Source organism: Varanus komodoensis, unplaced genomic scaffold (assembly GCF_004798865.1).
Source record: "Varanus komodoensis strain SLA01 unplaced genomic scaffold, ASM479886v1 scaffold85, whole genome shotgun sequence".
NCBI classification, from domain to species: Eukaryota; Metazoa; Chordata; class Lepidosauria; order Squamata; family Varanidae; genus Varanus; species Varanus komodoensis.
This window is the reverse complement of record NW_025336543.1, coordinates 1,316,863-1,330,531: the sequence shown is the minus strand read 5'-3', so window position 1 is coordinate 1,330,531 and position 13,669 is coordinate 1,316,863. Positions and strand designations below refer to the sequence as shown.

At 37.7% G+C, this 13,669-nt stretch overlaps 1 protein-coding gene across 9 annotated transcripts in view; it reads left to right on the top strand.

The window, feature by feature from the left end:
• Positions 1-13,403, top strand: part of ERC1 (ELKS/RAB6-interacting/CAST family member 1) — a 212,469-nt gene extending 199,066 nt beyond the window's left edge. For all 9 annotated transcript variants that reach the window (XM_044417005.1, XM_044417012.1, XM_044417009.1 and 6 more), the window contains one exon: positions 6,931-13,403. In XM_044417005.1, the coding sequence (XP_044272940.1) occupies positions 6,931-7,068 (138 nt within the window). In that variant the 3' untranslated portion in view covers positions 7,069-13,403. The remainder of the gene's footprint in view (positions 1-6,930) is intronic.
• Positions 13,404-13,669: the final 266 nt, after the last annotated feature.

Below are 13,669 nucleotides of genomic sequence, written 5' to 3'. Positions count from 1 at the left end.
TGAGGGGTGTACTCACTTCTGTGATATACTGTATATGAAGAGGTTTTCCTCCAGATACTGTGACCCAAGCCATGAAGAACTTTATAGGTTACAACCAGCACTTTAAACTGAGCCCAGACATGAACCAGAGTCTAATGAAGATGGTATAATATTGGTTTAATATGATCAAAGAACCCAGTTCTAGTTAATACTCTCTTTCCAATGTGTGTTGTACCAATTGAAGTTTCCAGACTGTCTTCAAATGAAGTCCCACATGCAATGCACTGCAGTAATCTAAATGGGAGATTACCAAAGCATGGGTCATTTATGCTTGGGTCAACCTACACATAGGTTCAGAATTGATGTGCCACCCTGCATTAGCAAAAAGCACTTTGTACCACAAACCTTTATTAACACAGATGGTCGACAAACACCCTGAAACTAAATTCTTTAGAAAGAGAACAGATCCTTTCAAATGGGTTGAATGCTACTAGCCTAGATAGATGATACCTCTCCATCTTAAGTTTCACTTTATTGACCCTTATCCAATCCATTTCCATGATCAGGCACTGATTAAGCACTTTCAGTGCTTTTTTTAAATTAGTTTTATTCTAAATAACCCTAATACAAAGAAAAACTAAAAACAACATCAATCATCAGAAACATCAGACCTGCTGGGTCAGCCCCCACATTTATTTCTATTTATGATAACTTAAAAACATATTTGAATCTATACGAAGTCCCGTTTCTCTAGCCAATAATAAAAAGAGTCCTAAGTTTGAGAGAAATCAGTATCTTCTTTCTCCTTCAATGACAAAGTCAATCTGTCCATTTCTGCACAGTCCAAGATCTTCTTTAGGATCAGTTCATCGGTGGGTGGTTCTTCACTTTTCCAGTGTTGAGTACACTTTCAGTGCTTAACATAGATCTTATGAGGGGAAAAAAGGGAAGCTCTGCTTCCAGGATATCAGGCAGGGAGATTAATACATACTGGGATGGCTTTATACCAGCAGAATCTTTAACCTGTCCCGAGAGCTCACCATATAATGTACATACTCCAAAATCGCACTCAAATAAACAATTCAATTAAAGAGATGGGAAAATTCCTATAGACCATAACAATTTTCTTTCCCTGAATATCTAGTCCAGTTATGGTGAACCTGTGGCACATGTGCCACAGTGGGCATGCAGAACCCTCTCTGTTGGCCCAAGAGCCAAGTCACCCCAGCATCACCGCAGCGGCCATGCATCGGATAACAGTGCACATAGGGGCCGTGCGGATGCTTGGAAAGGAGTAGCGGCGCCCGGCGATGATATCATGAGCCACGACTCATTAGCCGCCACTCGGCAGAGCTTTCACATGGCTGGTCAGTGCATTGCTAAGGATATATATATATATTTGCTTGGACTGGCTGTGACTTGTTTTTTCTAAACTAAAACCTCAGCTTTCAGCTTTTATTGCAGTGTTGGCACTTTGTGATAAATAAGTGGGTTTTGGCTTGCAGTTTGGGTACTCGGTCTCGAAAAGGTGCACCATCACTGGTCTAGTCTATTCTGCAACTGAATTAAGACCCTGGAAGGCCATATCTGGGAGAGACTAACTTTCTGCAGCCTAAGACCTCATTATATGCTCTAAACCAACTTCATCTATAATTGAATCATAGAAATTCATAGATGGAAATGTATTATTAAGCAACCTGGCATTTAATAACAGTACCAGTAGACCAGAGGGCGTGGTAATACAGTTGATTTCCAGACAAGTGACAAAGAAGAAATAGGCACAAAATACCTAATGGCTTCTATCCTTATCTAACACCTTAATCCCACATTCCCATACTTTCCCCTCTCAGGCACAATTTTACTCTTTATTATTATTACATTGCATTTGTATCCTGTCTTTTTTCCTCTTACAAGGAACCCGAGCTAGCTTCCATAGTATTCCTCTATTCCATTTTATCCTCACAACAATAATTCTATGAGGTAGGGTAGGCTGAGAGTCTGTGACTGGTCTAAAGTCACCCTGTGATCTTCATTACTTAATGGGGACAAGATCTCAGAATTCCTGTGTCCCCAGTCCAGCACTCTAAACCACCACACCACACCACACTGGCACTCATGGTTTGTTTGTATGGAATTATGCCTTATAAAATGTGAACAGCAGTACTAATACAAGAGACTACTTTAAAGATGCCATATAAATCACAGCAATGCTGGAAACAATGTGGTTCCTTTTCCCCTGTGTTATCTATTAAGAACCTGTCAGCACATTCACTCTCAAATGGCCTCTTACTATCTCTTGTCCTTGGTCATTTCCACAAACCACGATGTGTGGAATTCTCATCATAGCAAGGAGTGAGGAAGGAAGCTTGGACTGGTTTTTCTTGGCTGAAAGGAAAAGCTTTGGGTAGGCTGCCTAGGTAGACTGATCACTTTTTATATTTATCTACAGAAATGTAAGAAGAAACAATGGTTTAGCTGGTCCTGAGGCCTTTTAGGAAAACATTCACCAACAGATGAAGTTTCAGATTTGTTGGGGTTTTTTTAAGATTATACTAGGATTTCCTGGTTGGCCTTAAGATTGATTATAGATTTATATGCATGTCATTGAAGGTGCAATCCTATACCTGAGTCATACCTACAGTGGGGTTATAAGGTTTGAAAGAAACCCTGCTAAGCAAATAACAGGCAAACTATACCATAAAGACTATCATCATTAGTAAAACTCCTCAGATGTGCTGACAGAGCTTTTCTACTAACAAAGATACTCTGGTAGAATGACTGAAGCAGAGTAGAGATGTGGGCAGAATATAGTGGTACAATCGAGAACTTCACTGTACCATATACCTTATCCTTTGAATTGATTTCCCATAAGCTGTATAAGCCGTTTAAAGAAAGGTCGAATATAAATAAATTATAGAAATTAAGTAATTAAAATAACATAAGGGTGTACATTGGATTTAAACAGGATGCATAATGTACACTGTGTCACCTAACTAGAACTCGTCCCATAGCTTCTGCACTCTTCACATCTGTGACTGGGTGCTCAGGAAATGCTGATGCTGGGTGATGTGTCACTTGTTTGTCTTTGCTTGGTGGTTAGGGAATTGCTCTGTGGCTTTTTCTGTGTGGTTTTGAATCCTGGGTACTTCCCGTCTTTTTTGTTTCCAACATGACTTTTTATTAGTAAGAATTCAAAAGATTCTTCCCTTCTCCCAGTGGGGCTCAAATATCTTACCTCCTGCTTCTCGGTTCCTTGCCCTATACAACATGCTATTGATGGCTGCTATTGCTCTGTGTGTGTGGCTTCTGTCCAAGATCCTTCCTCTGCTACTCTCTTTTCCTTGCTGGATAAGTCTTGAAATTTTATTTCATGAGGGGTGTATGAGTTCTTTCCACGTACGTGTGTGTGTGTGTGTAAATGCTCCTTTTTATGTGTTGTACTCCAATGTTTGTGATCCAACCCCTAGCTATGGAGTTATTGCTGGCTGTGTCACTGAGGCTGACAGAGTGGAGGAGGCATATGGTTTCTTGCATGTTGTAATGCACAAGCATGTCCTCGGGGCATGTCTCTGTTACTATTTCATTGGCACCTAAACAATGTTTAAACTTTATTATTATTATTATTATTAGAACATTTCTATGTCGCCCCTTGCCGAAGCCTCGGGGCGGCTTACAAACACAATAAAATACAATAAAATACAAAAATAACAATATAAAGTTAAAATTAACAATATAAAATAAATAAAAATATAAAAGAAGTCGCCCTGGCCAGATAAATAAGCAAATATTGTTAACAATTAAAGTGCCGTTTAAATAAAAAGGTCTTCACCTGGCGCCGAAAAACAAGTAACGACAGCGCCAGGCGGACCTCTCTGGGGAGCGCATTCCATAGATTGGGCGCCACTGCAGAGAAAGCCCTCCTCCGAGTACCTACCCTCCTAATTTCTTTCATGGAGGGTTCCTGGAGAAGGGCCTCTCCCGCAGATCTCAAGGGGCGGCCGGGCCAGCCAAATATAATAGATTGTATAGCTGATTGTCTTTTGCATATATGGGCTGATTCCTGCATTGGCAACACCACATTTCTTATATCTGGGGATGAGCATGTTGAGACAGTTGCATGGAGGAAGTGTCATATAAATCAGAACTATAGGTATGTATGACACAGTACTTTTGATATGATTCCTGCAATTCACCCCCCCCCTCACAAAGCACTGTTATTTCTTCAGCCGTGTGCAAGATGGTGTGCACATATTTCTAATTCACAGTTTTCTTAGTGCAAATATGGGCAATCATAAGTTAGAGTGCATTTCTGTGTGGAAATTTCAGTTGTGCTACAAATGAGAGGGGATTTTTAACCATTCTCAGTTGAGTGTTAGGGAACTTGATAGATGTCTGAACCCATAATCAGGGTGATTAAGAATGTTTGTTTGTTAACCATTGAGAGTGACCATTACTGAATATAAGCCACAATACTTCCTAGTTGTCAGATGCAAATTTCTGAAGAAATAGGGGCGGAGGGCAGTGGTTGCATTTTGTGCACTGAAGATTTAACTTGCCAAAATCTCACCCCTTGCCCCTCCCTCTAAGTTTGAAAGACATATTTTTGTGTGTACTTTTTCATTGTAGTTCTAGTACACATATATAATCTTCATTCTGTCACTTTCTTTTCAATAGTTACTTTTGCAGTGCTAAATAATAGACTGAAAAATAGAAATCAGCACTTGTACATGCATCTGCTGTATCATCTGCTAACAACAACCTTTAAAAATAAGAGCTAGAGAAAGAGCTAGAGATGGCCATGCAGTGATGTGGAAGGACTAGGGACCTTTGAGAAGATAATTTTAGAGGACAATTGTTGTGATAGTAACTTTGTCTTTTATCTATTGCTTTATTTTCTTTGCCTTCCTGTTTTTCCACCTCTCTGCACTTTTGTTTTCTCTTGCTTCATGGAGTTTAGTCAAATATGCATTGCATTGAATGCTACGTGATTTTATTGCCAAGGTCTTATTATATTTAATTAATTAATTTCTATACCACCCAACATCTGAAGCTCTCACAGTGGTTCACAAAGCATGGTTTATATTGTGTTTAAAATGCACATGGATTCAAAGAGCCTTTCAAATAGTATTCTGGTCATGTGACATGAAAACATACTTGTAAAAGCTTACAATATATTGCATATTTATCAAATCTGTCCTTTCTCATCTAATGCTCTAAGCTCTTTCTTATTTTTTCTTCTCTCCCTTGAATAGCGCAAGAAATCACATCCCCACCCCTCAATTTGCATACTCCTTAGTTAAAATAAGTTGCTTTTGAGTTTTATGGTCCCTGACCCTAATATCTAAAAATCATGTTTTAGTTCTATGAAGTCCAGCAATGATTACACTCAGCAGCTGAAGAAGAAAAAGAGAAGATACATTCAAATAATGATCAGTAGATAAAAATCAAATAATTAGATACATCCTACATGTTCTCATATTATCTGTTGATTTCTTTCCAATTTAAAAAATACATGCTTTTTAAGATAATCTTTGATTGTTTGTATTTCCTAGTTAGCTATCATATTGACTGTAGGCATCTAATTTCTTTTTGCATTTGTTTTGGCATATGTAGCCAAAAAAAACTTTTTCCTCAACTGAAAAATTAAAATTGTTAAAAATCTATGTGTAAAAAGCAATGGTCTTCACATTCTTCTAATTTGTTTGATTATATTGAAAATACACTAGCCAAGGCAATGTTTAGTTGTAATATATTATGTAACTTGTTCTGAATAAATTTAAATAATGCCTAATAAAGTTAACCTTTTAAAACATATTTTCACTTATTTGCCATCCTGTTACATCAACAAATACTTCATATTTCCCAGGGTAAATGCCAAACTGGTAGTAAGACAGAATTTAAAGGTATTTGAATTTATATACATCCTGCATTAATAAAGTGTTTTGGAACTGATAAGAAGCTAAATATATTCATAACTGAAGCCTTTTAACTATAGATGTATCTGGCAGGAAATATACTTGCACTTACCTTTTCTCAGAGTTTAAAATGTATCTTAGGTTTCTATATAATTTAAACAATTCATAACAGATTTGGTGAACATGCAGTTTAGTGTAAGTCATTGCTACTCAAATGCTGGGTCAAATCCCAATTTAATGTAGGTTACAACCTCCCCACTACTTTTAAAAAAAATACTTTCATAGTGAGATAATGTGTGAAATTTGGTGTAAAAATGCAAAGGGGGGACCAGTCCTATGTTGCAGATTTGGGGTCTGAAAATGCCTAACTAGCAGAGAATTGGGTTTGGAAGATCTGGATTCAAATTCTAGTAATATCAGCATTGGCAGGCAAAGACTCTGAGTCTCAAAGCTATTTCAGTCTTTGCTGTGTTAAAAGCTTAGATGCCATGAAATGTATGGATGCCAGCAGGAACATCTCCCACTGGGGAGTACTCATCAGGAAGTTAATGCATGAATTTGAAGTATAACTGATGCTCAAGGGGGACATTTCTGTCTGAATGAGAAACAGGAAACTCTGAAGTTTTGCTCAGAATGCTTTCACAGGTGTCAGCTTGTGTTGGTTGCAGCACAAACAAGTTACTATTAATACCTAATTAATATTAATATGGAGAAAGGTAGGCCTAGTTAAATATATACCTAAAAGTAATATTCCAGCCTACAACTTTCTAGAAGCAGTCACTCAGATACAAAGACTGTTTGGGCCATTTCCTGTATTTTATTGCAAAACTGTTTGCAAACTCAGATGCCATACAGATATGCCTAGCAAATAGCTGCAGCTGGCAGTTCAGTCCTCATTCATAACTAAAACAATTCCCTGTGTGTGAACTATCATCATCACTGAGCAGCTCACAGACTAAGGGCTGAATCCTGATATAATATCTTAATATTGACTTTAGCATGTGCTGACTGAATTTTGTCTTTTATTTCCTTGTAGCTTCATGATGAGCTAGAAAAGGGTGAAAAGGACAGCGCAGAACTACAAGAGTTTGCCAATGCCATTCTACAGCAGATAGCTGATCACTGCCCTGACATCCTGGAGCAAGTTGTCAATGCACTTGAGGAGTCATCATGATTGATACCAGTATAACCCACCCATCCCACCCCCCAGCAGCATGCCAAGGGGATAAGCCCAGTCAGTCTAAGGAGTCATGAAGATGGAGAAGAGTATGAAAGGGGGGAAGAAAAGAAGAAACACTTGGTGCACCTTTTTATAAAAAAGAAACAAACAGACTGAAACTGGTATCACAGCTCTTCCAGTCTATAAGTGCTGAATCACACCTGCATTCATCTTCTCACTGCCTTTCTACTTTAGAAAATGTCTCCTAGTTGTTGTTGTTTTCCTGTTGGCTTTGGGATATGTCTGCTCAGAAATTTGCTGAGCCTGGTAAGCATGGAAGTGGCAATATATTGGACATAGCTGGTTCCGGTGATTCTTGAAGTGGTATCAGGGGAACACTTGCCTTTATTTTATCTTCCAGTTAGTAAAATCTTTGGCCTACCTTTGTTTATACAGGAAGCTGAGTCTGCTGATTATGGTCCACAGTTGGCCAGCATCAGCTTAGCTAGCTCAGAATTTGCTGCCTTTGTCTGCACAGGCATTTTATCTTCAAATTAAAGTTGAATAAGATGAGAGGTAGAGAGTATCCCTTGTTCTTAGTGTTGACTTCAGTTAGGCATGAGTGGGAAACATTATTGTATTGTTCTGCCTAATATGCACCTCACTTTTATTTTCCAAATGTGTTATGAAATACTAGTGGATGTTTTCTTTAACTGGTTTCCTTGATATTCTGGCCAATTTTTAGCATCATACCTTATCTGTATATCTTTGCATTCTCACTTGAAGGGTGCTTGGTTTCTCATTTTATCTAAGTTCTTAAGGGGTTACTTCATAAGCTACACTCAGTAGCAGAGTATTGGTCACACTTACTACAGTATCTTCCATAGCACTGCCAGTGGTGAATGAACCCAAATTACTCCTCTAAATGGCACTCGATTATGCTATCAAAATTAACAGGCTAATAGAAATTTACTTAATTTGTTTTGTACTAATTGGAATAATACAGTTTTGCCCAGAGCAATACTAGTTTTACACATAGTATCATTCTGCAGGCATTCACTAAAATAGAACTCTGATATAACTATATTTCTTCCTTAGAGGAACTAACTCTTTCTGATTTTTCAGCTTTCAGGGTTAAGAGGGCCTTTTAGAACAGGTTAACAGAATGTCTTGGAAGGTAAGAGGAAAGACCACTGGCCCTTAAATTGGTTTCTTAGCAGATTGTCCTGATCACCATGCTTGTTTTTTCTAACTTGAGTGTTTTGTAGCTGAGTATTTGTATCTGCTGATTCCTATAAAGCAGACAGATTCTCAAGTAACTTTTCTTCTTTTTCAGACTTTACAGTATAGCCTTGATCACAAAACAGACCATACTGAAGGTCTTTTTTCCTTGGCCTTGACTCCCACCCACCAGATCTGGTAACCATCACCCTATAATATTACTGATTTCTAAAGAGCAAGGAAATACTATGTATGAAACAAAATAATTACTTTTATTAATACTTATAAAATAAACAGTGTCTCCTTTTGATCACAAAAGGATGCATTGTGGACATCTGAAGCCAAGTTCTTCAAAAAGGTCAGCTTTATCCTTTCATTAGCACCTACAGAGGAGTTACTTTGGAATTATTTCAGAAAAGTGGTGAAGAAATAAACTTAGTTTTGAATTGCAATGTTTTCCCTATTAGTTTTCCGAATGAGAGTTTCACATTACTGTCTTAGCACCTTTATGACTTTGGAGCTCTGGGATGATGCTTTTGGAGCTGACAGTAGCAATAGGATGTGGATGGTGCTTTGCATCATAATGCAAGATGATGCAGGGGGAGACATGAAAGTTCTCAAGGTTGAAATTGCCTTTACCGGAAAGCATGTAGACAGTGACTGTACATACCACTGAGCCATGCCTCATACCAGAGCCGCGCCTTTGGCCCTATGGTTTGAGTCAGCACATTTTGATAGGAGCTGCTGTTTTGAAACCTCCCTTCTAGCTTTTTCTTCATCCTTAATTGCTCACTGTAGAATTTTAAAGCTGCCTGTAAAACCATCTCAGCCTTTTGGCCTAACATCTTCCCACCACCGCCACTCCCTGACTATCCTATTAAGTTATATGGTCAGGACTCCAGCTGCCCTTGTGCTCCTCTGTAAAACAATCCACTCTCTCTGTGGGAGAAGTTGTGGAATTTTCCTTATCTGTGTTTGAAATAACTGCTGCTCATAAAGCTCTTACTGAGATGCTCTTTGATAGTGAGGCTTTTGTTTTCTTTTGTTTTGTTTTGTGGGGGGTGGATTGCTGAAAATCAGGACTTTACAGTATAGCTAGTCAGAGATAGTCCCTTATGGTTGCTACTCCGTTCCCATGTGCATATCGCACTGCATGCAAGCCACTGTTCTGCATGCTAGTATTTCAAGACCTTTTAACTCAGCTGCCACCATGTGGCTACTGCAAAATCAGGATCTGTTTTGGTACAGGTGTGACATTGCTAGAATACTGCATACCCTATTCTGTATTTTCACTGCAATGAAAGCATGATAAAGCTTGTATGTTTCCATTTTGCTTTGCTCACAGAATGTTCTGCAAGGTATAGAGATTTGTCAATCAGATCCAATTCCCATGTTGGCCAGTTTGATCTTTACTAGTCACCTGTTGTTTGAATCCTTCCCCCTCCAACCTGGAATGCGCCTCTCTTGCAACCCCTCTCTTATACCCCCACTTCATGCATCCTTTCTGTCCCATTCTGCAAGCTTAGAGTCCTGCCACCCTCAGATCTGATCTAAGCCCACAGTAAAATGCTTTTAGACTGAGAGAGAGTGCAAACAACTTCTGATCTTGAGACAATGTCCTGGCTTTAACATCAGTAAAGCATTGCAGATAATCTCTTTGATGCCAGTTAGATAGAAGTCCTGTCTCTGTTCATTTCTCTAGGAACTATCGAAGCTTAAATGCAAGCTGTTGGCCATGAATTGTAATCAAGCATGGGGTGCTTAACTTGTTTCCTTTATCAGTGGAGTGCTAGGTTGTTGACTGATTTGTGGATCTAGTTAACTTTGTCATCATTATTAGATGGTATGAAATATCCAGGTTTATGGATATATGTGGCAATCCAGCTGCCACCCCCACTACAAAGCTCTCATAGATTGTATTTCTGCTTGCATCTCCTACAAATGAAATCTGCCCCCTGTACCCAGAAAACACAGCTCTGGACAATTATGTTGGAAAGGTACTCTGTTGTTCACCTTCCTTATTTCTCGGTTTGGTTTTCAAAAATAACCTTTTATCAGTGAATTCCAAAATCTTCTATTTATACTAGCTACATTGATAGAGTGTTGTTGCTGGAGTTTGATGGAACTAGATTATAACAAGGCTTGGTCATGTTACTCTTACAAACTATGAAAAAGTTCATTATTAATGTTTGAAAACATGTTTATAAACCTTAGGAACTCTCTGTTTTTCGTTAATTTGGTGCTGCTGTTAATAGCTCTCTGAAAAATTGTGATAATGTATTGACTCCCTAATTGGACATTGTTTAATGATAAATCCACATTATAATTGCATTCCCATCAAACTGAGGTTTAACTCAGTTCAAATTGAAATTGAACTCAGTTCAAATAAATACAACATCAACATCAGAATGACATAGTGATATTAACCAACATCCAAGTAAAGAAAAAATAAGAGGAACATGCAAATAACATTTTTAGTGCGTCAAGAATAGTGACTGCCTTTAGCTATTACCTTCACCCAGAAATGCCAAACACTCTCTCAAAATCCTAAACATCTGCTAGAATGAAATGAATGAAGATTACGGTGACAGACAAGTGTTTACTATTAAAATGCCATATATAGAAGGAAAGGACTCACTGCATGGGAACTGTTGTGACATATTTTGCAATATCATTGTAAATGTATATAGGAGTTTCAGGCATCCGTTTTTCTCTATTTTTAATTCAAGGAATATTCTGTTTTGTAAAATTCCTCTATCTGAAAAAAATAAGGAGCAACATTTTTCCTCCTGTCTCACACTCCTGGGCCTTACCATAGCATGGGTTCTTAGAGTGACCTTAGAAATGAAATATACTTTCTGCTGAAGTTCTTTAAATTAGAACTTTATGCTAACTGAACTAATTTTGTACAAGTTAGTAAAAAGGTAGATATTTGAAATAATGGAAGTAGCTACTAACTTTAGAGAACCAAGCAAAAGGATGGAAAGCAGGATGCACTAGACTTAGTAACACTGCCCTGGTGAAGCCAGTGGAGTGGGGAGGCCAGGCAATGGATGGATTAGGGCTGCCATAACTAACAAGACAAGCTCTTCTCTTGCCAGTCATTCAGTCTTGTAAGTGCAGCAGGTGCTGTTTTTATAATATATAATATTTTTTAACTTTTTCCATTAATGGAGGGAGCTGCTATCCTTCTGAACAAAATGGCTGTCTCTGTTGACCTTTTATAAAAAAAAAAAGAGATAAAAGCATTTACAAACTTTTTAGTGTCAAAAGCGTAAACATAAAAAACTGACTTTTTCCAGTCTGTGGCAAGTGCTGTAACCCTGTCATCATTGGTATTTCCCCTTGACTTTTTCAGGGGTGTTTTTTATTTTATTATTCTGTTTTCATTCTCTGCTTGTCAATTATTGTCTGTGTGGTCCTCAAGGTGGGGCAGTTACTGACAATGTGTGTCTGTTGTCTGATTTTAAATAAAAAAGATAGAAGTAGAAATGAAAAAATGTGTTTTAAAAAATGTAAAAACTAAATGTATTGTCCAAAGGAATTCAAAATATGAAAAGGCAAAGTGCTGGACTCCTCCTCCCAGTTTTATAAGGAAATTGATTTTTTAGGCTTAAGATACCTTTCAATTGCCTTTGATAGATCAAGGAAGACCAAACCAGTGTGGCCTTCTTAAAAATTCTGCTACATTATCCCTCTCCAAACCCTGTAAAGAATGGACTACCTTTAAAATATAGAAAGGGACAAAATTATAATCTACACTAGAAATTACTGGGATTTTGTGGGTATTCTCAGGCTTAAATACTGCAAATTTAAATAGAAGTAATGCATTGAAGCATATTTGTACACACTTCAGTCCCTATCTTGTACACATAAACTACATAATGCATCTTAATCTCTGCCAGTACCATTTACATGCATGTTCTTATTTTGTATGCATCCATCTTTGAAAATATACATTCATAATCTTACAACAAAGGGCTTGCCTTTTCTGCATCATGAGGATAGATGATTTTCATTAACTTTAAAGGGTCTGGCCAACATAAATCTATATATCTTGAATGGATTTAGTATTCCTACTAATCATATCTTAAATTGCTGTGCATGAATGTACTTTAAGTAATAATCCTGATTAATTTGGGGAATGTCTATAATCCTTTCAATTTGATGTTACCAATTTTCCAGTGCTGAAATTTCCTCAAATCACTTGATTCACTGGTAATTGTTTGAGCTAGAATCAAAGTTGACAACAAACGGAAGAACAACAGTTAGTTTATAGTCCACACTTGAGACATCTTTGTTGTTATAGGATCTAAACATCTTAGACCAAGCTTGATTGATACTGCCCTTTAATTTAGTTTTCTCTATCTACTTATGGCTCAGGTGAGGTAAGACATCTGTTTTTTCAACCTAGGAAACCCATGATTTGGCTTAATACTGGTGTCAGTGGAGCCTTCTCGATACAAATAAGTCACAGATATTTCTTCTTTTAATTAACCCCCCATCAACTTTTTATGAGTTTGGTATGCTAGATCTTTAGGAAACTATCTGTTTACCAAATGTTCACATCTTGTTTAGTAGATGGGATTATATCCAGATTATCCTCTTATAAACTGAAATAATATGCTGCTCATTCATCCCTGCCACAGGAGTATTGCTACTTCTCTTGGATTCACCTCTTGCTGAAATTGGAACACCAGTTTCTGCTTCACCAAATTATTCATGAAGGCAATACTATAGGCTGTCATAGGGAGTGAAAACTTGTGGGCTGTCTTCACAGACACACACACACTACAGATGGGGATCTTTTGCTACTTCGAAAGTGATGTTTTGCACTTTAATGGAGGAGGAGACAAGCCTTTCATATATAGTCTGGCATACTTTGAGTTCCTTCTGGTAGGAGCAGCAGTGGGAGATGATATATGTCTGTAATGCAAGTGCGCACGCTGCCTTCAACTTGTATGTGTTTTATCGATGGAGTCATGTTACTGACAGGATAATGAATTGAAAAGAAATTGTGTTATATATTCAACTTTGCCTTGATAATATAAACACTTTTGTTCCATTTTTCTTTTTTTTTATTCACAAACTAAGTTCATCAGGAAATTATAAAATCGTTTTAAAATTGTGCTACCTATTCTTACTCTTTTTTATCTCTTTTTATCAAGTTTTTATCTAGGAAGTTCCTAAGGCTTCCTCTTTGAAGATGCAAAGATTCTAAACATTTGTTTGCTTCCTTTCATCATACTTCCTTCCATATCCCATATGTAGTTGCATCATTGTCTCCAGGGGATGCTTTGGTTTGGTGGAATCATCTGAGAAGGAAACTCAGATAGCAGTCAGCCAAATTATCTATAGGCTTTGTCTGTAACCTTGGAGTTGGCACATGCTACAT